Here is a 23775-nt window from a genome sequence, read left to right as displayed (position 1 = left end):
TGTTCAATGATTATTGATGGTGTCACTTTCTTAGAAGGATCGGGATGAGCAAGAAGCAAGAACAATAATGATTCAAACATGGTTCCTCATTTAGAAAACAAGCAAATTAAAGAAAGTGTATGATTGCTTTGTGTGAGCTTCCAAGGCCAATAAATCAGAGTCACATTCAGATACCTTTTAATAAAACTTATAAAATAATATTTAATTAAGTGTGGCAAGCAAACTCAGAAAGTGCTGTCATATTGAAATACTTTCAGAAGAAATCAAATTCAGATGTTTTATTTATATTTAAAAGTCTATTTTTAGGAATCAAAATTTAGTTATTTAAATAACAAGAAGGAATGAGATATGACGGAGAAAGTTTTCATTTTCTTACTTAAATGCTCCACTGAATGATCATACTTCTAGAAAATTTATAACATCTTATTCATGAAATTCATATGACTAAATATCTACAAGTAATATCCTTAGTCAAGATATAATATATATTCAAGCTGATATTTACAAATAATAACTAAAAAATGTAGAGTAAATAATATTATTTTCAAACAGCATGCAAAATTTTGATCTTCAATTGGTATTGATTCTCTAGTTAGTAAAAAGTGTATTACATAGGTAAAGAATTAACTATAGTATCTAGTTTATTAAAAGTGTATCTTTAATTTAATAATACTATACAAGAAATTAACTTTAGTATTATAAAATATATTAACTTTCTTGATTATAAAGTTTTAAAGATATTTTATATCTAAAGTTAATCATATATGTTCAAATATTTGGATAAAAAGATAATAATTTAAAGATTTAAAAAATCAATAAAGAAAATAAATTTATTTAATATTTAAAATTTTAAAAAATTAATCGACTTAAGAAATAAAAATTTAAGTTACACACAATCTAAATTAAAAAAATCTAAAAGTATCATTAAATCCAATTATTTTTAGAATATATTGGCTTCATTTTTGTCTGGTTATTACTCCTAGTTCAAAATAATAGTCACTTTAGCAACTTTTTAAAAAAAATTGTCACTTTAAAATTTCAATGGTATCTTAATTTTTTTTTTCAATTTTACTCTTATATAATTATCACAAAAGTTTTAATAATTTGTAATAGTTTTATTTTCTCAACAACCACTTACTCGTCTTCTATCGTTCATTTATTGTTATCATCATTTCTAAAAAATTCTACAAAGGACATAATAAAAAATTAATAATAAATTTTTATAAAAATAAGATTATTAAATCTATTTTTTTAGTTCTTGTGTTATAACCTTTCTATTCTTTTTATTATTAATCTTTTATTTTTCTTTTTCCCCTTATTTCACTCCATCTAAATATTGAAAATTATATATTTACATATTAAAAATTAAATAATAAAAACTACTAACTCAATTTTTAAATATTCTCATCTATTAATCAGTAATTTTTATTATTCAACATATAAATTTAATAAAAATAATACAGTATTTAAAAAGAAGATAGCAGTGGTGAATTTTAGTAACCCCTCAATTATTTTTCTTATCAAGCATGTATTACTTTTATGAATAATTTCTTCAATAAAATTATATTATAATACAGAGAAATACTACTTAGAATTTTAAAACATTTATTAAGGAATTACAATAAAAAATTATTAATACAGTAATTTTTATTGTGATTTGAATACACCATTATAATTTTTAAAAATTATTTATTAATTTCTTAACTAATATTGTTAAATAGTAAACAGTATACTTATAATGCATACAAACATGTTAATACTTTGCTTCCCTCAAAATAATTGGCAAGTTTTAATTAATTCTATAGAAAGAAGATGAATTATTTTTTCGGTGAACAAAAGGGGGAAAAAGTTAGTTAAGTGGACTCCTACTTTATATGCTTGAAAGGTAAAAAATGCCTTCAATGATTGCTCTCTTTATAAGCTATCATCCATCACTTTCTATGAACTGTACGGTTGGTAGAGGTTGCAGAATTTAAAGATTACACGGTTTTTGCCGCGTAAAATCTAACACATACTGCACTTAGTCTTGAAGACCATGCTTTGTTAGTTGACTTGGGTTGACTTCAGAAGACCGTGTTCCTCACCACCTAGTATAAATCCTACTCAATCTCATCCAAACATATATCACAACTTCATTTGCGATAGATAAGCCAAACAATTTTAACTTAGCTCTCAATAAGCTTTAACAACAATGAAGGTCAGAACTACACTCTCATGTCGTGAAACCAATCTCTTTTACATCTGCTCTCCTTCACCTTAATCCATGCATGAAACCCATTTCTTGAGTTCCCATATGGGGCTTTCTTTACTATGTTCTATTTCCATGCATGGCTAATTCATGTCGTTGTTCATTCACTTTGTTTTTTTCTTGCTTTGATCTATTCTATAGTTTGAATCGAAGTACTTAACTGTTTACTTAATTTTATGTAAATTAGAACAAGAAGTAATTGCTGAGTCCTAATACAGCTTTGATTTGTTATGAAACAGAAAGTAGTGTTGAAGGTGGAGTTACATGATGGTAGAATCAAGCAAAAAGCTATGAAGACAGCATCTGGCCTTTCAGGTATTGAATTTCAATGCCCTCTTCCATAATTTATAATCACAATTGCAATCGCAAAATTACAATTTTATGAGAATTCATTGACTAACTGTAATAATTTTGCAGGGGTTAAATCAGTTTCGATAGACATGAAAGACAAGCAATTGATCTTATCCGGGGACATTGACCCAGTAAATGCAGTGTCCAAGCTACGAAAGTGGTGTCACACTGAAATAGTTTCAGTTGGACCAGCAAAAGAGGAGGACTCGCCAAAAGTAACTGTTCCTTCCCAGCCCTATGAAGTTTATCCCTTTATTTATCAGATGACACCGCCACAATATAGTCAAAGTTACTATGTTAGAAGTGTCGAAGAGGATCCTAGTGGCTGTGTCATATGCTAATTTGGATAATATTAGCAAGTTTGATAAAAAAAGACATCGTAGTGCCTTTGGTTGATCTTTTTTTGTTATGATCTAGATTGAATACTATAGTGTGTAGTATTTCAATTGGTATTGTATGTTTGGTTAAACTTTGTATGTCATCATTTTGTAAAATGTAGACGAAATTTGAGTGAAAAGAGTTCTTTTAGTTCTTCCTTCGATTATTAGAAATTTGTCAATTTACTACGAATATAAATTTAATGGAATTAAAGATCAAATCCATTATTCAAATCGAAACATGAACGTGGCTACATATGTTGTCAACAAACTATCAAGTATTGCAGAACAAGCTCAACATGAACAGTAGAAGAAATCCACCCCAAAGGAGAAATAAGATACCATTTTGTGCTAATTTGAAGTATTTTATGAGAAATAACATAACATTGATATCTGTGTGATTAACATGAAAAGTATATGATAAAATGAGTAATCACCGTCTCTACAATAGCCATGAGAGATTTGGCTAATTCCCTTGAACTTTACAAGCCACTATAGCCTCCTAACAAGTAATGGTAACCTCATGAGAGCTCAAAGTAGATAGATACCCATGACTCCTGAATCAATGATTTGGCACTTCGTTAAAGATTCAAAGGCAAATCCTCAGTGCCATGAACTCAATCGCGAGCGTTGTCCCTAGTGTATAATAGACTCTCAGATATTTGAATTCACGCTAGTTTATCACGTTGACAATGAAGCTCAGTGAGAATGTCATTTTTAAACGATTATAAAAATAGTAAATGTACATCTTAGAATTATCTATAAATGAGCAAAATCAGAAGTTAATTAATTTTATATGATCAATTTTAAAAGTATGTGGCATGACCTATTTTTTAATATATTTTCGTACTCATTTTCATATAAATAAACCACTATCATTTAATATATTCCCATACCAAAAATATAACTACATATATCAAAGTCTATTTATTTTTAGCTCATCCCTTGGTTAGTTTCTGAATTCTTCCCTAGTTAGGAAATTTTATCATGATCCTCGTATTTAAGTGAACCAAAAGTTCAAGAGATAATTTACTTGCAAAATTTCACAAGCTGATTGTTTGACATATTTATTAACCTAACGATGAGAATGGCTAAATCGTATGTAGCAATGGCTATACTTCAATAAAATTGTCATCCTTGTCAGAACGCATAAAGTGTAGCAGACCCATCAATTTCAAAGATAAAAAAAAAATACTTTGAAAAAAATAAGCTAAAATTCATAGTGGTCTAAGTTTTCAGTGAGAGAATATTGTAAATTATTAAAGAATAAAGGTTTATTTTATATCTAGATTTTTCCACTCAAGCGTTTAAATATTCTTTAAGTATCCACTTGGCGTGCAGAATTAAATATGAAATTGAAAGTAAAAATTAAAATTAGATTTCAAAATTTTAATTATTATATTTGGATATTTATTTAGAATTAGGATTATAATTCTATTAAATTCTATAATAACTAAATTTGACCCACTTCAATTTCTAATTTGTATTCTAGGAATTTAAATTTCTAAATATCATAATTTATAAATACATTATCTTTCTTATCTTTCTGAATACTTTATTTCCTAAATACTTTCTTCCTCTCTCTTACACAGTAAAAAGTATACTTTGAAGCACTTGTATTTAATTTATATTCTTAATTTTGAGAATTAAATTATATTTGTGAACATTTGTATGCTTTTATCTAATTTATGAAAAAGATAATTCATAACATAATATGAAATTTTAATGATAAACTAAACATAAAAATAAATTTAATTTCATAATTTTTGAAAAAGAAATACTAAGTTATCATTTTTAATAATTTATTTAATAATAATTTTTTATTTTTAATTAATATATTATTTTTGAAAAAGTTATTAAATAAAATTTTAATACAAAATTAAATTATATTTTAAAAATTTTAATTTTACATCACATTATAAAATTTGATTTGAACTTAAAATTATAATTTTAAATTTTAATTCTTTAAGTATGTCAAGCACAAAATTATAATTTTGAATCAATTCTAATTAGAATTAAAATTAAAATTATAATTCTAAATGTCAATTCTAATTTCATATATCGATATATAGTAACATTAAATATAAATTTTTATTAAATATAAGAACTATTTTTATTAATAATAAATGTAAAATAAGAAAGAAGAGAATAAAGAAAAATAAGAAAACATAACAGAAAAGAAGTAGTAATAATAATTAATATTATGAAATTATAAGGAGAAAAAAATATAAAAAAATATAAAAGAATATAAAAAAAGAAAAAAAATATATAGAAAAGAGAGAGAACAAAGAGAGAAGAAGAAAGAATTACAATATTATAAATTCAAATTTTTTAATGTGTATTAAAAATTGTTAAGAATTGAAGTGAGTTTAGTTGACATATAATTTCATAAAATTAGTCTACGTAATTATAATTTTAATTCTAAGTATATAATTATAATTATAATTTTAAATAGATATTTAAATAAGATAATTAAAATGATGAAACATAATTTCAATTTCAACATCCAATTCCTTGCACAGGCCTGAGTGCATATCCTTTACTGCATCTCCTAAGAGCTAATCGATGACGGAATGGACCACACACCTTTTTTTTTGAGGATGCGTAAAGGCTGGATTCCTAGGCAGTATCTTCTTCCCTCGCTTTCTGTGGAAAATGCAGCCCTCTAATTCAATAGCCTATATTTCACAGTGGTTACTGATCTATCGTTCATACTCAGAAGAAGCAATTGCATATAAAGTTGCACCAATAGAGGAGATGAGGTGGCTATCATACATAAGAAACCAAAGGAAGTAATGCATCCACCAATATATATGAGCCCAAAATCTGAGGATAAATTGAGTGTACATTTGAGTGTACACCTTCAATATTTAGAAATTTGGAAGACTCAAATGTAAAACTCAATAATTTTTACTCATTCTAATTTTAATTACTTGTATTTATTTCTTGTAATTCTTTAATTTTTCAAATCGATTCTCTCACTCTAAAATTTTATCTAAAAATTAATAAAAATATAATATATCATTGATTTATATAAATTTATAACTATTAATAGATAAAAAGAATTTATTATATTTTATTTAAATATTTTATATTTTTTAATAATTTATACAAATCATTAATATGTCATACTTTTATTATATTTTATTAAATATTGAATAATTTGAAGTGATAAAATTAATTTGAACAATAAAAATACTAGAAAAGTTAAACACAAATAATTAAAATTAAAAATATTAAAATAACATTTAAATTAAAATATTAAGAAAAAAATATAAATATACTTGATCTCAAGTGACCAAGAAACACTTGAGTAGGAGTGTAAAAGTGAGTTGGGTTTGATAGCTCACTTAATTCGCTAAAAATATTAGATCAAACTGAATATTTTGCACCTATTACTTGGTTGAATTTATCTCATTTTTGTCCACTAAAATGCATGCCAATGAAAGTTAGAGGCACATTAACCTGTTGGATCCATTTTTAATTTTAAAAAAAAATATTTATTGATATAAATTTTAAAAAAAAAATTTTTATAAATTTTTTAATACTTTTTATTTTTATGTTAATTTTAGATAGACTAATTCATTAGTTCATTGACTTTTTTATTTTATTTTTTTATTTTTTGAATAGACTCAAGAGAGCAGCCCACCTAGTTCACTAAAAATGGTAAACCAAACTAAATGTTTTATATCTATCGACTCACTAAAATCATTCTATTTTAGTCAACTAAAATACATGCTAATGAAAATTAGAAACAAGTTAAGGTGTTAATCTTTTTTAATTTAAAAAAATTATTATGATAAAATTTTTTAAATTTTTTTATAATTTTTATAACATTTTTATTTTTATGTTAATTTTAAGTGGACTAACTTATTAGTCCATTAATTTTTTTTTTATCTTTAGTGGACTAGTATGTGAACTCACCAACTCACCTTTATACAAGATTTTGGTCCCTCCTTTGTACCTCGCTTGGTTATAATCTGGAACATTTATGTTTTTTAAAGCAAATTTCATATACTGTATGAACAAAATTAGCTGAAACATTGTTAATTGTCATAATTTTTTAAATTTCATCTTGACAATATATGAAATTTAAAAAAAATAATTATTTTTTAAGTAAATAAAACTTTTAAAAAATAATAAAAATTATATTTTATATTTATAAAGTGTGAAACTAACGATTATGTGATAAAAAAAATCTAAAATAATAGTAATTATTTTATTTTAATAATTAGTTTTTAAAAATTATTACAAAAAATCAGTAAGTTCTGCGTGAGTCGGGACACCGTTGATCAGGTCAAGAAGCTTCTAACGCGGGTTTGGAGCGTGGACTGGTGGAGAAAGAATACAAATGGTATAATAAAGCAAAAAGCGACAAAATAATAAGGCGATAAAGTAAAAAAATGAAGACTAAAAATAAAAGGAGAAAAAATAAATATGAACTAAAAAATGAGTAAAAAATAAGAACTAGAAAAATAATAAACTAAAAAATTATTTAAACCATCTACAAAAACTTTCCTCCTTTCTTTATCTCCCTAAAATTTTGTTGTCAAACAGAGCCTTTGAGATTGAACACACGCAATAACAAGTTTAGAACTGTCAAGGATTTTTGTCAGTAGTTTGAATTGAACCATTCTAATTTTTATGTGCGAACTGCAAACAAAGACAGCAACCTTTTCATGATTTCAAACAACCACATGACGACATCATTTGGCTTAGAAGTGGCGTGGAGGTGTCAAAATGCTTTTCGCAGCTAAAGTTAAAAGAGATGTGGAGTAGGATCATCTGTAGCAATCTTGGTTTTTAAAATGATTTATGTTTATTTAAAAATAATAAATATTAAAATCATTAGATGGGATTAAAAAAATCAAGGGAATCTCTACTTCAAGATAAGTATTGATTCTGACGGAGGGTATTTAGAAGAAAAAATTAAAAATAAATAAAAATGATGTGATTATTTTCTTAAAAAGTTAATCAAAGTATAAATTAAATTAGAGTTTTGTTAATCTCTTAGAGTTGAGTTTGAGCATCTATAAATAAAAAATTTTATAAAAAAATTACAATGTTATTGTATTGAGTTATTGTATTAAAATTATAAAAATATAATAAATATTCTTTTAATAAAAATTTACTATTATTAAATGAATTAATGAAATCTATTAAATTATTTTTAAAATAATATATTTGAATTTAATGTGGAGATAATTTACAAAAGATGTGGCCAAAGAAATTGACACACGATTTGGCAGATTGAGAGCTTAAGAGAAATGGACTCATGGGGTGCAGGGACAAATGATGTGATTATTTTCTTAAAAAGTTTAATAAAAGAGTTTTGTTAATTTTTAAGTATTCATAAATAAAAAAATTTATAAAAAATTACACTGTTATTATATTAAATTATTATATTAAATTTATAACAATATAATAAATATTTATCTTTAATATTAAAGATTAAAATTAATAAAATTTATTAAATTAATTTTAAAATAATATATTTGAATTTAATATGGAGATAATTTACGAAAGATGTGGCCAAAGAAATTGACCCGATTTGGCAGATTGAGAGCTTCAGAGAAATGAAGGACTCAAGGGTTGTAGGGACACATCATTCTTGAAGGCATCCGTGATATTTCTTTGGTAGCAAATAGCAAAGCCAAAAGTGAAGACTTCACTCAAAAATTGGCTTTTGGGGTCTTACACGGCTGTATAATGCTGACTAAGTGACCCAAGAATAGACTTTATAATTGGCCTTGACTTCAGTTGACTTTGTCTCTATCGTAGCTATTCTTGTTTTAGTATATAATATAAGAGACCTTCGATTTTAACATATGAATTAGAACCAACTCTTAACCCTCTCAAACTCCTCCATTATCCCCCTTCCCCTTCCTTTGGATTTCCATACAAAGTACCCAATTTCAAATCAATATGAAGGTAACAATTTGTACCCTTTCTCAAGTTTTCTTTCCTTCAAAACCATTTCTAAAAATTTGTGAATTTTGCTGTTTCCATGCTTGAATTCTAGTTAAGAAGTATCATTTGATACTCAAAAGTTTGAGATCAGAGTTCTAGTGTCCAATTACAATATTGGCTATCTTTTAACTTTTTCCTTTTCCTTGTTTTTCCTTTTTATTATTTATATGATAATTGGTTTTGGAGTTTTCTTGCATAGACATGATTACAATCACAAGATTCTAAAAGTTCTCGAATTTTGTCTGTGACAGAAAGTGGTGCTAAAGGTGGAACTCTATGATGACAAGATCAAGAAAAAGGCCATGAAGGCAGTATCTGGTCTTTCTGGTATGCCATTTAAACATCCAATCATCTTTCTGTTGTTGATTATTTGTCTTTTTATGTTTATGAAATCAAGGGAAAAACCATATGGTACCCAATATTGAATGCTTTTGGGGTGAAATATTCAGGGGTTGAGTCAGTCTCTGTGGATATGAAGGACCAGAAAATGACCATAATTGGGGATGTTGATCCTGTTGTTGTAGTGGGCAAACTTAGAAAATTTTGTCATGCTGAAATTCTTTCAGTTGGACCAGCCAAAGAGGAAAAAAAGGAAGAAGCTAAGAAAGAGGACAAGAAAGATGAGAAGAAAGATCCAAAGGTGGAATATGCTGAACTTTTGAAGGTCTATGAAGCGTATTATAATCAAACTAGACAGCCATATCCATATTATTATTACAAAACTGTAGAAGACTATCCTAGTGGCTGTGTTATTTGCTAAGTCTTTATGGAGTTTCACAGAGATAATAAATGAGATCAAGAAAAGAAGACTGTAGTTGGAGTTGGAGAGTTATGGTTCATTTGAATTTTCCTTTTCCTTCTTTTCCTAGTTAAATTTTGGCCTTTCCTCTTGTTTTAGCTCAGAAAAAAGAAGAAAGTGGTGTATAAGCAGAGAAATATAATTTGTACATTATTTTGTGGTGTAATACAGCATATTCAAGATTCTGGTTTCCTTATCATAGAAATAACAATTGAGAGATGGGTTTTAATCATTCAGGTGTACAATTTTCAGTCTGCTGTTGAAGTTTTTCTTTTCTTTTCTTCTTTTAGAGTTAGACGTGCCATGGTGGCACTACAGAAAAAAATGTTGATACGACAAAATAAGGAACTTTTTTAGGGAAATAATTATACAATAAATAAAACTAAAAACAGTTTTAAAGGTGTAGTTGTATTTGAATACTCAGTTTATTTACCTATTAATTAATAAATTATTTTTAAATAATAATTTATGTTTAATATATATAATATAAATTGCTAAATAATAAATAATAAAAATAGTTCAATAATTTTAAGAATGGCTCTATTCTTGGTTGTTTGGTTCTTTAATTTGAATATAATAATGCCTTTCTTAATCTGAACAACATGGATCCACAGCAACAAAGAAAACCAAGATACAACCTGTAAGAATAATCACCACGCAGCTGAATCCGATGACGATAAAAATTGACGAGGATGATTATGATAATAGGGATTTTAGTGGTACCAAAAATTGGGGCATTGTATGTACCCATTTAATGCCGTAAATGTTATAATAAAAGCGATGTATAGCCCATAGAGTGACACTGGGTCTACTAGCTACAGAACAAGCCATTGGTGTGCTTCCCACAATTTTTTATTTCTTATCAAAGTATAGGAACATGTGATGCTTTATGTTTTTGAATTATATACCATTTGTACAAATTATGAAGTGTCAATATTTGCTATATTGCATTAATAAGTTTTAATTTTGGGTTAGCATATTAAATGGGACTAGACAACATTATCAAAATTTAGATTCCATGACATCAAGAAAAAGAAGGACCTTTTTATTTGACAATATCATGCAGAATATCCCACCATCGGTTTTTCTTTATAATGTCATCTCCATGGGTCCATACTTTATATATTGATTAAACAGCTGAAAAGAGTAAAAATCCTCTTAATTAAACTAAAAATACTATTTGGACGTTAATCAAAGTGCCTATAAAATAGGAGTTGTACCAAAAAGTTTATGTAAATTTAATTTAAATTTTTGCGAATTAAAGTAAATCCGAATATTCTGTTTGGTGTACGTATGGCCGTGGTGGTTATTAAAACCCTTATATATGAATAACTATTAGGTGGGTATTATGGATCTTTGTAATTAGTGTCCTCTTTTTTGGGTAGAATTGAGGTGACTTTAATGCGTGAAGTAGGGGAGACATGTAAGTGAATACGGTAAGGATGAGTTTTAACAAGCTAATTATAATTTTTAAATTATATTATTTTAAAATAATTTTATTTAAAAAATTCTCAAAGTGTCATTTTGATATCAAATTAAACTATTTCAATTGTTAATCAATTTAATTTTTTAAATAGTAATCCCATTAAAAATATATTTATTTGGTCAAGTGGTTTTATATTAAATATGATTTAACAGGTCTAGTAGCAAAATTTTATATCAGAATATTAATTGGAGGTGAATTTGATGTCTTCTTGTGTAGAAATAATTAAATTGAGTTTGACTTATTTGTTGTGATATTATTCTCACAAATTACTTAAGTTATCATAAAAAATTGACACATTCACACATTTGTCCGAGATATCATATTTACATTGAGAATACTCTCATCCTATAGCTAAAGAAATTTAGGTTTGTGTGAATTTATAAAATGAAGGATTTGCAACTTCCTTTAATGTTAAACAATTGGACTATGACTTAATATAAAAGTAATCATCCTTTATTTTTACCTTATGGTGGATATGGAGGGTTAAGAATGTTGATTGCATTGCTAAAAAAATTATCACAATTTATAAAATCATACTTGATGTAATGAATCTTACCAGCTAGTTTCATTTATATAAACAAGTGCAATGATTTCAAGCTCGCTTGAAGTATTAAGTTTATTGGGAGGCTGATCAAAATTTTGAATCCATCTTTAATATTGCTGGAAGTGTTTGGGAAGGTTTAAAAGAGTTAGTTTTAGTATTCTTATTAAAAATACTGAAATTTCTAACAATAGCTAAACCAATAATCGTGCTTCAGAAGTTGAAAATGACTTAGAATCTAAATACAAGACATCACTTATGTCACTTTGACACAACAAATGTCATAATTAAATCTCATGATGGAAATTGTTTCACATTTTCACAAGTATGCTAATGTCATTTGAGATATAAAAAAGTAACTGTGAAAAAACTGAAAAATTACCATAAGACACACTCTGCATGAAGGTAACACATCTGCAGATTTTTTTAACTAAGCTGGGGGCTTCTTTAGATGTTTTAAAGATTGAGTCTCACTTTTTATAAATTTGAGATTACTTCTTTACTCTAATGATAAGAGAGTTTCACATTTGATATTGTAATTTTTTCTATTTTTTATTTGTTTTTTTGTTTTTTTCTACCAAAAAATTACTTATATTTGTAAAAAGTATATTCTATTTAACAAAATTAATAAAAAAATATAAAATTTAAATTATTAAGTAAAAAATCACTAGATAAAAATATGAATAGAATATACAATAAATGAAAAAATTAATTTCAAAATTTCACTCTTTTGTTAAGATTTATAATTCTTTGATTTAATTCTATTAAAAATCTTTACTAAAATTTTTAGAATTTTAAAATTTAATATCCAAACAAAAAATTTAACCCATAAAATTATAATTCTTTTTTTTTAAATTATACTTAAAATATTTTATCTAAATATACTCAATTTTCATTCAATAATTAAACTCCTAGTTAGATTGAAAAATTATTTAGTATAGGACTTGAAAGAAATCTATTAAATTCGAAAGGATAATATATCAATAAAAAAATTTGAATATAAAAGTTAGAAAAAAGATGTTTGCTATTGTACTTTTAAACTTTAAAAGGTATTGGATATCCTATCTAAATTGAGGATTGTGATTTCTTTAGTATTTTAAAATTTAAAGAGTATTTACATTTTTTTAAAATAAATCATTAACTATATTATTTATTAATATAAAATTAACAGTCATAATTGTTTCATATGTAAAATAGCATAGAATATCTTCTCAATTTATAGAGCACAAATAAAATTTATCTAAAAATATCATAAACCAAAAAAAAAAAATAACGCTCTTGTAACTAATGTTTATTATTTAAATAATAATTTGATATATTTTTACTCTATTTGTAATGTTTTTATTTATGGATACTAATGTAATTCCTTTATACAAATGCTAATTTCACATTCACCTAAATAGAGTATTAATTGACATCCACAACACAAAACATATACTCTTTTCCTTTATACCACTACAAATGCTATTTTATAATTTTTTGTTTTCATAATTTAAAATAAGTATTTTAAATGCATTTTTATTTGTCTCTCTATTAGTAATTTATTAATTATCACCTTTATTATCTATGTGACATTGCTATGACTTATACAATATAACATATAATAATTATTTTATAAAATATGTTTATAATCTCAATTTAAAATATTTTATCTTTTAACTTAAATTTTATTTAAAAATACATAAAAATATAATATTTCAGATGTCGATTGTTTGAAAAAAAAATAATTTCCTAAGTTGTTACACTATATTTGAAAAAACTACTGTTAAAGTTTGTTGTACTTTGAAATTATAAGTTAAAGGTTTAATATTTTTTATTAGAAAATTATAGTTGGAAGAATATGCTTCAATTAAAATTGGATGATTATAAGAATTTTACTTTTTGACAAGTTCTTACGAAGTAAGATAATTTTTTGATATTTTTTTTTTTGAATGGTCATTGGAGCTTGACTTTTAGTTAAAAAGTTAACATTGATTTAACAAGTTTTATAAGGTAAAACTCTAAAATATTAAAATTAGTCAAAAAGAAGTTTCTCAACATGTTTTTTTAAAAATTTGCTAAAAGTTTGACAAAAATTGCTTTATAAACAAGTTGAAGAATTTCAATTCAAAAGATGATGGAAATATGTTGAAAATGTCAAATATGTTTGGACCGATTGCCAGCTGTTATCATTAGTTGGAGATCAACGTATGTGATAAAGGACATAGATAACATGCAAGAGCAATTATAAGGAACGTGCTTTAGATAGTTATTTTTAAGGTTTACGTGTTTTTCAAGAAGTGATATTACATTGTAATATAAATAGTATTTCGTTTCAGAGTCTAAGAGTAACAACTTTTTTACAAAAGCACTTGTACTAAAAAAACTCTACATGCTAAAGTTCTACGTTGGTTAGACTCAACAACCAAGAAATCAATCGTTCTTAGTATTGATTGTTTGAAGTTGTACATTTACATTTCTATAATTTTCATTCAATCAAGTTGTTAACTTTAATATTTTTAATGTTTTCCTTTATTGTTTACAATGCAATTCTTCTTCTTCTACTACTCCTTTCTATTTTAATTTTATGCTTTCTAATATGTCACGTTAAATAATTACATTAAGAACATGATAAGTCTGTATTTAGGGTTCCTTTTACAGCACATATATTCATGTTCGACCTTTATTTTATTTGGTCCTTAAATGTTAGTAAAAAAAACCTTTAAGAAAAAAGTAGGGCCAATATAACCAGATAGAAACTTAGAATTATATTAACAAAAATAGGTATCCTGCCTTAGGCTCTAAGGGTAAGGTTTTGGATGATTCTACTCTAGAAGAAGTTTACAAGTTAAGTTCTACCTGTCAAATTGCAATGAGAGTAGGTCAAAATGAGTTACTTGAGTCCAAATCTATAGAGAAAAGTATTTATAAACTTAAGAGACACATTTTCTGAAAGATTTCCTAAAGCTAAACCTAAATCTATGGATGTGAAACCTAACAAGGTCAAGGAGGATAATGCTCAAGCTAAAAGTTGGAGGGGCCTTAGTACTGAAACTATAGTCCATAACACATATTTCCAAAATGATAGGGAAATCATTGTTCTAATGTCCAAGCTTCAATAGATACTCAATAATAATTGTACATATAGCAAATCTATTCATAATTTATTAGAAATGAATCTTAAGTATTGGCTGAAAAACCTAATCAATGCAAGAAAGGTTCCCTATTGATAGGCCACTTGATATAAACCTTTTCTATGGATATTGATGCTTTTGTTAGCTTAGAAAAAGGTGTGAAGGTTTTTACTACTAATACTCAAGTTAATGAACCATATCCTGAAACCTCCAAGTATCTTACAAATGTAGCATAAATTTCTTGGTTTGTTTATGAACTATTTTTTCTAGAATTGTAGGAGTGCTATGAGAAGTCTTTTGCTAGGTTAGTAAATGATTTAATTGTCATCTATAAGCTATATTTTATTGCTTTCTTTGAACATTTGATTAGTCTAGATAAGGTTGACAATGTTAGAAGGAAAATTAAGTTAGTTGGGTCTAAAATAGTAGATTTAATTGGTTTTTCTAAAGGAATTTGGTATTTTTGGAATAAGGATAGGGTCAAAGCAGCCAGTTTGGCAAAATCTAGATTTTTTATCCATTCGAAAATCAATATCCCTAGTCATGAGGGTTAGGTTTTGTCCTACATATATGCAAGTTCTCAAGCAAGACTAAGAACTAAATGTTAGAAGGAATTAGTTGATTTTAGCTTATCTATTGATTGTACTTAGTGTTGAACTAGAGATTTCTATTTTTTTTCTTAATGGGACAGAAAAGCTAAAGGGTCAACCAACTATCCTAAACTTATGAAACAATTTGTTGACTATCTTTACTATTGTGGATTGCATGATTTGAGATTTAAAAGTAATCACTTTACATGGCAGAATAATAATCTTAAAGAAAGATTTAACCAGGTTGTGACTAATAATTCTTGAAATCAATATTTTTTAAATAGCTCTATTTTTCATACTCTTATTTCCAAATTTGACCATAGCAATCTCTGACTAAAGGTCAATTATAAAAATTGTGGTAAAAGTGTATTTGAGGTTTTAAATTCTTGAACTGTAGATTACTCATAGCAAATTTAGCTCTTAGGTTAGGAATTCATTATTAGAGTCAACCTCTTAAATGGATAATGTGTCCAATTTTAAATTTAACATTTCTAAATGGAATAAAATACATTTGATAAAATTTTCAAAAGGAAAAAATGTTTATTTAGTAGAATTAAGGGCATTTCTCGTAAATGGGCTAATGGAGATAACCTTTTTTTTTAACTAATCTCATGAAAACTCTTTAAAAAAAGTACCATCAAGTTCCAGATCAAAAAGAGGCTTATTGGTATCACTATTATAGAGCTAATTGGATTTCTTTAAAAGATAAGAATACTAGATTCTTTCATAAAGTTATTGTGTTATGTAGACATAAGAACTTAATTGAGGCCTTAAAAGATGAAGAGGGTAATTGAGTTATTGAACCCTTTAAATTAAGTCTATTATCATTAAGTACTTTAATAATATTTATAATGATCCCTCGTCACATACTTACAATCTCCTCAATCAAAACTCCTTTCCTTCTTTTAGAGAGTTTGATAAACAAAGACTATATTTTGAATTATCTTTAGAAGAGGTTAAAGCTTCTCTTTTTAGTATTGAAAATTTTAAATCTCTTAGGCCAAATGGTCTTCATGCTATCTTTTTAAAAATTAATGACAATTTTTGGCTTCTTTTATTTATAATTTTTTTCTTAAGACATCTTATGATAAACTTCAGTGAAAATTTATTTCTGATATCTTCCAATGAGTTGGGCTAATTATCATTGTATCTTTTCATTCTTTATGTTTTTGAATTGGAATAATGATCCTTTTGTTTCTTTTAAACCCTCTAGAGGTATCTATCAAGGAAATCCTCTTTCTTCTTATATTTTTGTCACGTGCATTGAAAGGCTAGCTCACCTAATAAAAGATAGAAATTTAAATAATTAGGTGCCTTTTTCTTTTGGCTCCTAAGGACAAAAAATTTCCTATCTATTTTTTTACAAATGATATTTTATTGATTACTAAAGAGAATATGTAGCAAGTTGAAATTATTCGTATTATTCTAAATGAATTCTATTCTTGTTTTGTTATTAAAACTAATACTAATAAGTCTTTTGTTTTTCTCTAAAAATTTTGACTCATCTTTAGTTCACAAAAGCTATAGTGGTTATTTGAAATTTTTTCTAACAACTTTGGTAATTATTTGAGTATTCTAAACAATAATACTAAGCCTAATAGAAAACAATTTTTATTCCTTATTGATGGAATTAGGAAGAAACTTTCTCTTTGAAAGATGAACTCTTTGTTAATTGGTAGTAAAGTTACTTTAACTCAATCTTATCTCACGAGTATCTCTTCTTATGTAATGCAAACTTTCTTAATTCTCATTTGTGTTTGTAATGAGATAAATAGCTTATGTAAATAATTTATTTAGGAATCGTTAGGAGGTAGAAAATGTCATCTTATAAAGTGGCAAAAATTTTGTAAGCCTAAAACTGAAGGGGCTTAAGTTTTATGGATATCCACTTATTGAACAAAGCCTGTGTAATAAAATTATGTTGAAAAGTAATCAATTCCTCTAACAACTTATGGGTTTAGGTCCTTAAACATAAGTACATGTTTAGTCTTGAGTAGGATCTGGCTATAATATATATCCAAAGAGATTCTTATCTTTGGAAGAGTCTCTGTTCTATTTGACTAAGCTAAGGCATTGGAAATGACTTGTCCACAAGAATATGGGCAGATAATTGGATTCTTAATATAACAAATTTGACTATCTATTCTATCTCCCATGTTTCAGCTGAGGAATTGGATTTCCTTGTGGCCATTTATTCTATTAAGGGAAGGTGAGACTGGGAAAAAATCAAATCTATACTTCTTAAATCTATATGTGATCTAATTTCTCAAGTTAACCCTCATATATTATCTAGTGATATGGATATTATTTTTTGACAACTGACTAATAATGAGATTTTTTTCTATTAAAAATGCTTCCCAGCTAATTTCTAATTCTCTCCCTAATTGTTCTAATGATCATACTACCTTTAAAAAATTTTAGAAGTGGAAAGACCTCCCTAAGATTTTTATAGCAACCATACCTGTTGTTCTCCTTTTGCTGCAAAATTATAAAGTATTTATTTGGGTGTCCTGTTAGCTACTCTTAAAAATAGCTTAGACCATTTGGATCAAAAGACTCTAAAAAAGTTGTTGAGCTCATTTTAAATATTAAAAAAATTATCTTTTTTTTCTTTTTTTAATATTAGATTTAAAGTCTATTAAATCTATTAGAGTTTATCATATTTATAGAAAAATTAATCAATATACAAACAAACTTGCCAAAATAGGTATTGAGTATTGTTATTTTACACTACTTTTGCGAAATTATTAGTTGATTATTTGCATGTGTTTCTTGAGCTTTAGTCCATAAAAGAACTTATTTAAACTTAAAATGAAAATAATTTTACAAATGACGTGCAATAATACTGAGGGAACTCTCCTAAAGCAAATGGGAAGGATGGCACCGACGGTTTATCTTGGTCTTCTTTGTTTCACAGTGGAAAGGAAAGAGCGTACTTTACGTCAGTAAGGAAGATACCTTTTACATATTAATTAATAGAGCTAATAATATATTTTTAATAATCCTTTTTTTAAATATACTTTTTATTATTAATTAAAATGTATTAAAAATTATAAAATTTATGTAAATTTTATTTTTAAATTAGTGTTTCTTTCTATTTTTTAGTTTTTAATAAATTTTAATTAATAATAAAAAGTATGTTATAAAATGTATTATTAATATTTTTTATTTTAAATGCTACAGTTACATGTACACGTATCAATACTTTTCTTAGTTTCAATATTTTAGTTCATTTTTATATGCATGTGACAATTTTATCAGCTTTAGTCTCTGTTTCGTATACTCAAAACAACAATCGAAACAGTTAAACGGGAAAAGTCTCACGTAGATATTATAAAATATTTTAGTCAAATTATGTTGATGTATGTAAAGCTGAATTGATTTTATTATATATAACTTCTTATGATAAAATAGAGTCTTCATTCTGAAATGTCCTTATTTTTCTTATCTCAATCTCTTTATCAATTTTCAATAATGTTTATCCATTTTTTTGTCATTATTTATATTTTGAAAACTATATCATTTTTTAAAATTTTTTAAATAGAAATAGTCGTATAATATATGATACTAACTAGTTAATTTGAATGCATATATTTAGTGGTTAAGATTTGTCCATCAAAAAAGATCCACAGTTAAAAAAGATGCAAGTTGTGTGACATAGACGGTCAATACCCGCAACTTAGTTTGTCTCTTTTTTATGGACCACACTTTATTTATCAATACAAAATGCATATCCCAAAAGCATGCATGAACCCAATGTTTGATTTAAAATTAAATATGCATATATATAGTTCCTATATGTTCTTTCTAATGACGTCTTCATTTTCATTTGATAAGTGATCTATGATATTGCAATCTTGTTTGTCCCTCTTCCAAAGAAAAAGAGAAATGTGGTCACTTCAAATTTTTTAGTTAACAATATTGTATAAATTTAGTCTCTTGTTAATTTATTTTTACTTTAAATATTTAAATATTTAATATTTTATTAATAATATACATCAAAATAATTAACATAATCTAAAACATATGAAATAAATAATTTAATTGCATTGCAATGTTACTCAATTCTTTTAACATTTAGTAATTAGATCAGTAAAAATTACATTCAACATATAATTATTCAAAGACTTACAAGTGTTGAGTTTTATTTACTAATTAGAATAATAATTTGACCACGCAATAAAATATTATTATAATTAAAATAAATGAAAAAATAAAACTCGCTTGTGTTCTCCATTGTGCACTCATAGTAGTTTCTCCATAAACAATTTCACTTTGCAAGGGTTGACTCCAATCTTGGTCTTCTTTTTTCTCAATAGACTAATCTAATATCAACTCATCTTCATCACATTTTTAACTTTTTGGCCATTTTCAAAAGAGGACACGGCTTTGGCAGTGGAATCTGAACCATTAGAGTCTTTTTCATATTTAAAAAATTGCAAATGAAATTTGTGTATATATTGTATAATGTCAAATTCAAATTAGGTTGACACACCGAAAGTTGTGTTGGACATATTATTATAACTTTGTTTGAAAAATATCTCTACAAATATTAACTAAATATCCTTATGCAATAAATTAACATCATCATCGCTTAAATTAATGATTTTTTTTAAAATTTTGCTGGAGAGTTAATTTAAAAAATAAAAAAAAATTATTTAAACAAATGCGAGAAGAATACTTATGATTCAATGGTTCTACTCAACTTGAACAACATTTTAAGAATATCTGTGATATAAGTCAAAAAAATTATAGTTTTTTTTTTATAAATTCTTCACACTTTTATTTGAATTCGTGTTAAAATTTCATCTAAATAAAAGTACTTGTGAAATTGCACGAAATACTATTTATTAATTTGAATTATTGTAATAAGTAGTGTCTAATTAAAAACCTCTATCCATGAAAGGCCCAGGGTTAAATTAGGTGCAAGTTGTACGATATAGATGGTCAATACCCGCTACTTAGTTATCAATTCAAAATGGAGAAATGAATACACACATACACACAAGTTTGGTTTAAATTATTTAATTCATGTGTTTGATTTCTTTTTTCCATTGTTTTTATCTCCCTTTAAATATATGATATTGTCTTATTTAAGTGAATTTATGAATACTTTTTTTATAAAAGAAGAAAAATGATATAAAAATTAAAAAAATTATAAGTTAAAAATGATTTACCTTTTCAAGTTTCAAATAAGTTAAATAAAAAGATCTTCTAAAATAATAGTAAAACATAAGTTAATTTTAACATATACAAATAATTTTATTCATTTTTTATTTTTTTTTATAAAAACTTATTTATATGTTCATTCAAACAGAACCTTCGTAATGTTGTGTACCCTATATATCGTCATTAATAAAAAAAAACAAAAATTGATAACTATGCTATTTTTTATTAAAGAAATAAGAAAAAAAAAATCGAGAAAGGATAATAAGATGGATAATGTAACATGAAGAGATAAGAAATATTATAATAATTATTATAAAAGAATATTACAACAAAAGAAATTGATTTTTGGTTAAAAAAAATTGATTTCAAATTATAAAGACTAAAATTGATTGATTAAAGATTTTTTAAGAATTTAATTAACTAATTAAAAATTATAAAAAATTAAACTCATTGATTAGATGTTCTTTAAGAGTTGATTTAATTAATTAAAATTTTTAAAAGATCAAATTGCTTAATTTTAAGTTTAGAGATTATTTAATAACTAAATTAATATATTGTTTTAGAAAATAAATTTTAAATTACCTCACTCCGTCACGTCGACCTGTAATATGTTAAAGCAGTTTGTTTGTTAATACAATACCATAAAAAATATCAATAATTAAATGTATTAAAAAGTAATAAGATGATATTTTCTTAATTTAAAAATAATTTTGATTAACTTAAAGACAATAATAATGAAAATGATATTTCATCTCACTAAATAAAGTCAAACATGGAATATTAAGATAAAAATATTAACAAAGCATTGGATTCGGATATGGGAAACGTCCAATTTTGATTCACTTAAACAAATCATACAAAAATATGCATAACTACACACTTCAATTATGCGATGCATTTTTCATAAACATTTCTTGAGAGTCTAAAAGAAAATATTAAATGATCAAAGAATTTCAATTCAAATTGTTGTCAGAGCATTATATCACCTTAATTTTTAATTTATGATCTTATTATAATAATTATATATATATACATAATTAAAATTATTTAAATGTTTATAAATATATTCTGAAATATTTATTTATATTTAAAATAATTAATGATATATTAAAATAAAGTATAGTAATGAAATATCGATCGCTTGTTAAATTGTGTGAAATTTTATAATATTAATTTATTTTATGAAAATTTAAATTTAACTACTGAATAATTAAAATTATGTTTAATTAAAAGTCTTTGTTTAAGTGCTAATTTTTGTTCTTCAGAAAAGATTAATCCTACACATCCATTTTTCCACACAAAAAGACAAAAAAGAAAAGGGAGCTTATCAAGATTTTCAAGGGAAATAGATGTGATAGATAACAAGATTGATTCATCCCCTTTCAAGAGGAAAAACAACACACTACTTGAAATATAGAGCTATAAGATTGCACACACTTAACAAATCTGCATCCAACTAGCAAAAGAGTACTCTGATTTCAATATCCAATGAAAATCTCACAAATATTAAATTAAGCTACTGTAAGGCAAGATAGACCAGTTTTATAATGTGCTTTATGAGTTAGGATAACAATAGCAACAACAGCAACAACTAAGGTTCTCACTTTTGAAATGGTGCATAATAATCACTTGAGGTACACAATATAATTAATATCTTGCAACATTGTAAACCCATAATACAAAATTATGATCATCATCTTAGTCTAGCTTTCACTATCTTCTTTCCACATTTCTACCCAATTGTTTTGAACTTGTTCCAGCCCAAGAAAAGAACCTTTCTTCTCTGAATCCAAACTTGTAGATAGTGCCCCATATGCAATCCCAATTGTGGAAGCCCCAAAAGTTAATAATGTTGTCAAGAACGGGACCCATAGTGGCGCATCCCACACTTGTCTTTCCTTAAGTTCACCAAAAAGGTGCAAGAAGGCCAAACCCAACCCCATTGGTACTCCTACACAAAACAAGATTCTACCTGTTACCCTGTACATAACTTCCTTTGGAAGCTCATCATCTTCATTGTTTTTCCCTCTGTTGGGTTTCCTAGTATCGGTTTTGATGACATCATTTTCAACGTTTGAAGGTCTAGTGGAGAAGCCTTTGGCACTTGCATGTGGCTTTAATGTGCTTAATGAGGGGTGGTTCTGATAAGGGTGAAAAGATGGGAACTTTGGTTTCCATGGAGTGGATTTTGAGAGATTGAGAATTGGGTTTGATGCACATATGAGAGTTTTCATGGCTTCTATGAATGTGTTTTAGTTGTTCATTATTCTTTGGAATTAATGGAGATATTTAATTGACCATATATCTTATCCAAAAGAAATGGATGGTCATGAAGCTTATGGTTCTATAGCCTGAGATATTTTTTAGTGTTTCTCTTTTTCCTTGTTATATATATATATATATATATATGGAGTGTGGACTATGGAGTTAGTATTGATATTTTACATGTTTATCCTTTAGTTTACCTCAGTACTGAGTTACGTGACGGACATGAACATGTCACATATGGTTTTTGCAATCAAGGATGGTAATGTAGTGATTGCGATTGTTATACAGAAAATATTTAGAGAAAGATAAAAAAGGAAGAAGAAAATGAAAAATGTCAAATGAATAGTAATATTATTGTGGTATGAAGAAATAAAAGATGTTAAATGAATTGTGATATTATTAAAATATCTATAAATCATAATCATTGTTATATTAGTCCTCCTAACATTTTCTTTACCTTGTTCTGTCTGAACAGGTCCTATTTATGTCTTAAATAATGAGAGTAAAGCAGGTTTTTTCCTACAAGATTGGGCTCAAGTTGTCATTTTATCCAAAATACCAAATTTTATATCCCTTTATATCTCTTCCTGTCCCACTAATTGGAATCTGTTCCACTTTCTTCACTTCTCTATTTTCCACAATACCAAAGGTAGCAATTGTCCTTTTCACATTGTTTTGATCTGTTCTGGTTTTTTATCCTGATCTTCTTTATTATAATTTTATTCCTAATAGGGCCACTACTTTTCAAGTATTATTTATTATTATCTATTAAATATATATTTTTATGAAATTTTTATTATTATCTGTGTATGGACCTAATTGATTTAAAATATGGTTTGAGGATTTTTGTAAGCCTTAGAGAT

At 25.9% G+C, this 23775-nt stretch overlaps 3 protein-coding genes across 3 annotated transcripts; 2 read left to right on the top strand and 1 right to left on the bottom strand.

Annotated features, from left to right (window-relative positions):
- Window positions 1-2123: 2123 nt before the first annotated feature.
- On the top strand, window positions 2124-3187 carry LOC113866968 (heavy metal-associated isoprenylated plant protein 39-like). Its single transcript, XM_027501817.1, has 3 exons — window positions 2124-2197; window positions 2488-2563; window positions 2666-3187. The coding sequence occupies exons 1-3, from the start codon at window positions 2192-2194 to the stop codon at window positions 2938-2940; spliced, it is 357 nt and encodes a 118-aa protein (XP_027357618.1). The 5' UTR covers window positions 2124-2191; the 3' UTR covers window positions 2941-3187.
- Window positions 3188-8651: 5464 nt separating this feature from the next.
- On the top strand, window positions 8652-9975 carry LOC113866967 (heavy metal-associated isoprenylated plant protein 39-like). Its single transcript, XM_027501816.1, has 3 exons — window positions 8652-8907; window positions 9198-9273; window positions 9396-9975. Exons 1-3 carry the CDS (start codon window positions 8902-8904, stop codon window positions 9704-9706), a joined length of 393 nt encoding a protein of 130 aa, XP_027357617.1. The 5' UTR covers window positions 8652-8901; the 3' UTR covers window positions 9707-9975.
- Window positions 9976-22241: 12266 nt separating this feature from the next.
- On the bottom strand, window positions 22242-23013 carry LOC113867774 (uncharacterized protein PAM68-like). The gene has a single exon (XM_027503238.1). It carries the CDS (start codon window positions 22876-22878, stop codon window positions 22348-22350), a length of 531 nt encoding a protein of 176 aa, XP_027359039.1. The 5' UTR covers window positions 22879-23013; the 3' UTR covers window positions 22242-22347.
- Between the last annotated feature and the right edge of the window lie 762 nt (window positions 23014-23775).

The sequence above is a fragment of the Abrus precatorius genome, unplaced genomic scaffold, assembly GCF_003935025.1.
Source record: "Abrus precatorius isolate BTA unplaced genomic scaffold, Abrus_2018 Scaffold5, whole genome shotgun sequence".
NCBI classification, from domain to species: Eukaryota; Viridiplantae; Streptophyta; class Magnoliopsida; order Fabales; family Fabaceae; genus Abrus; species Abrus precatorius.
The sequence above is the reverse complement of the archived record's forward strand: the minus strand, read 5'-3'. Positions and strand labels throughout refer to the sequence as shown.

Excerpts from the sequence above, each read along its gene's own strand:
- LOC113866968 (XM_027501817.1), top strand. Across the intron at positions 2,564-2,665 it reads GACAGCATCTGGCCTTTCAG|GGGTTAAATCAGTTTCGATA; the intron begins GTATTGAATTTC and ends ATAATTTTGCAG.
- LOC113866967 (XM_027501816.1), top strand. Across the intron at positions 9,274-9,395 it reads GGCAGTATCTGGTCTTTCTG|GGGTTGAGTCAGTCTCTGTG; the intron begins GTATGCCATTTA and ends TGAAATATTCAG.
- LOC113867774 (XM_027503238.1), bottom strand. The coding sequence starts at position 22,878 with ATGAAAACTCTCATATGTGCATCAAACCCAATTCTCAATCTCTCAAAA.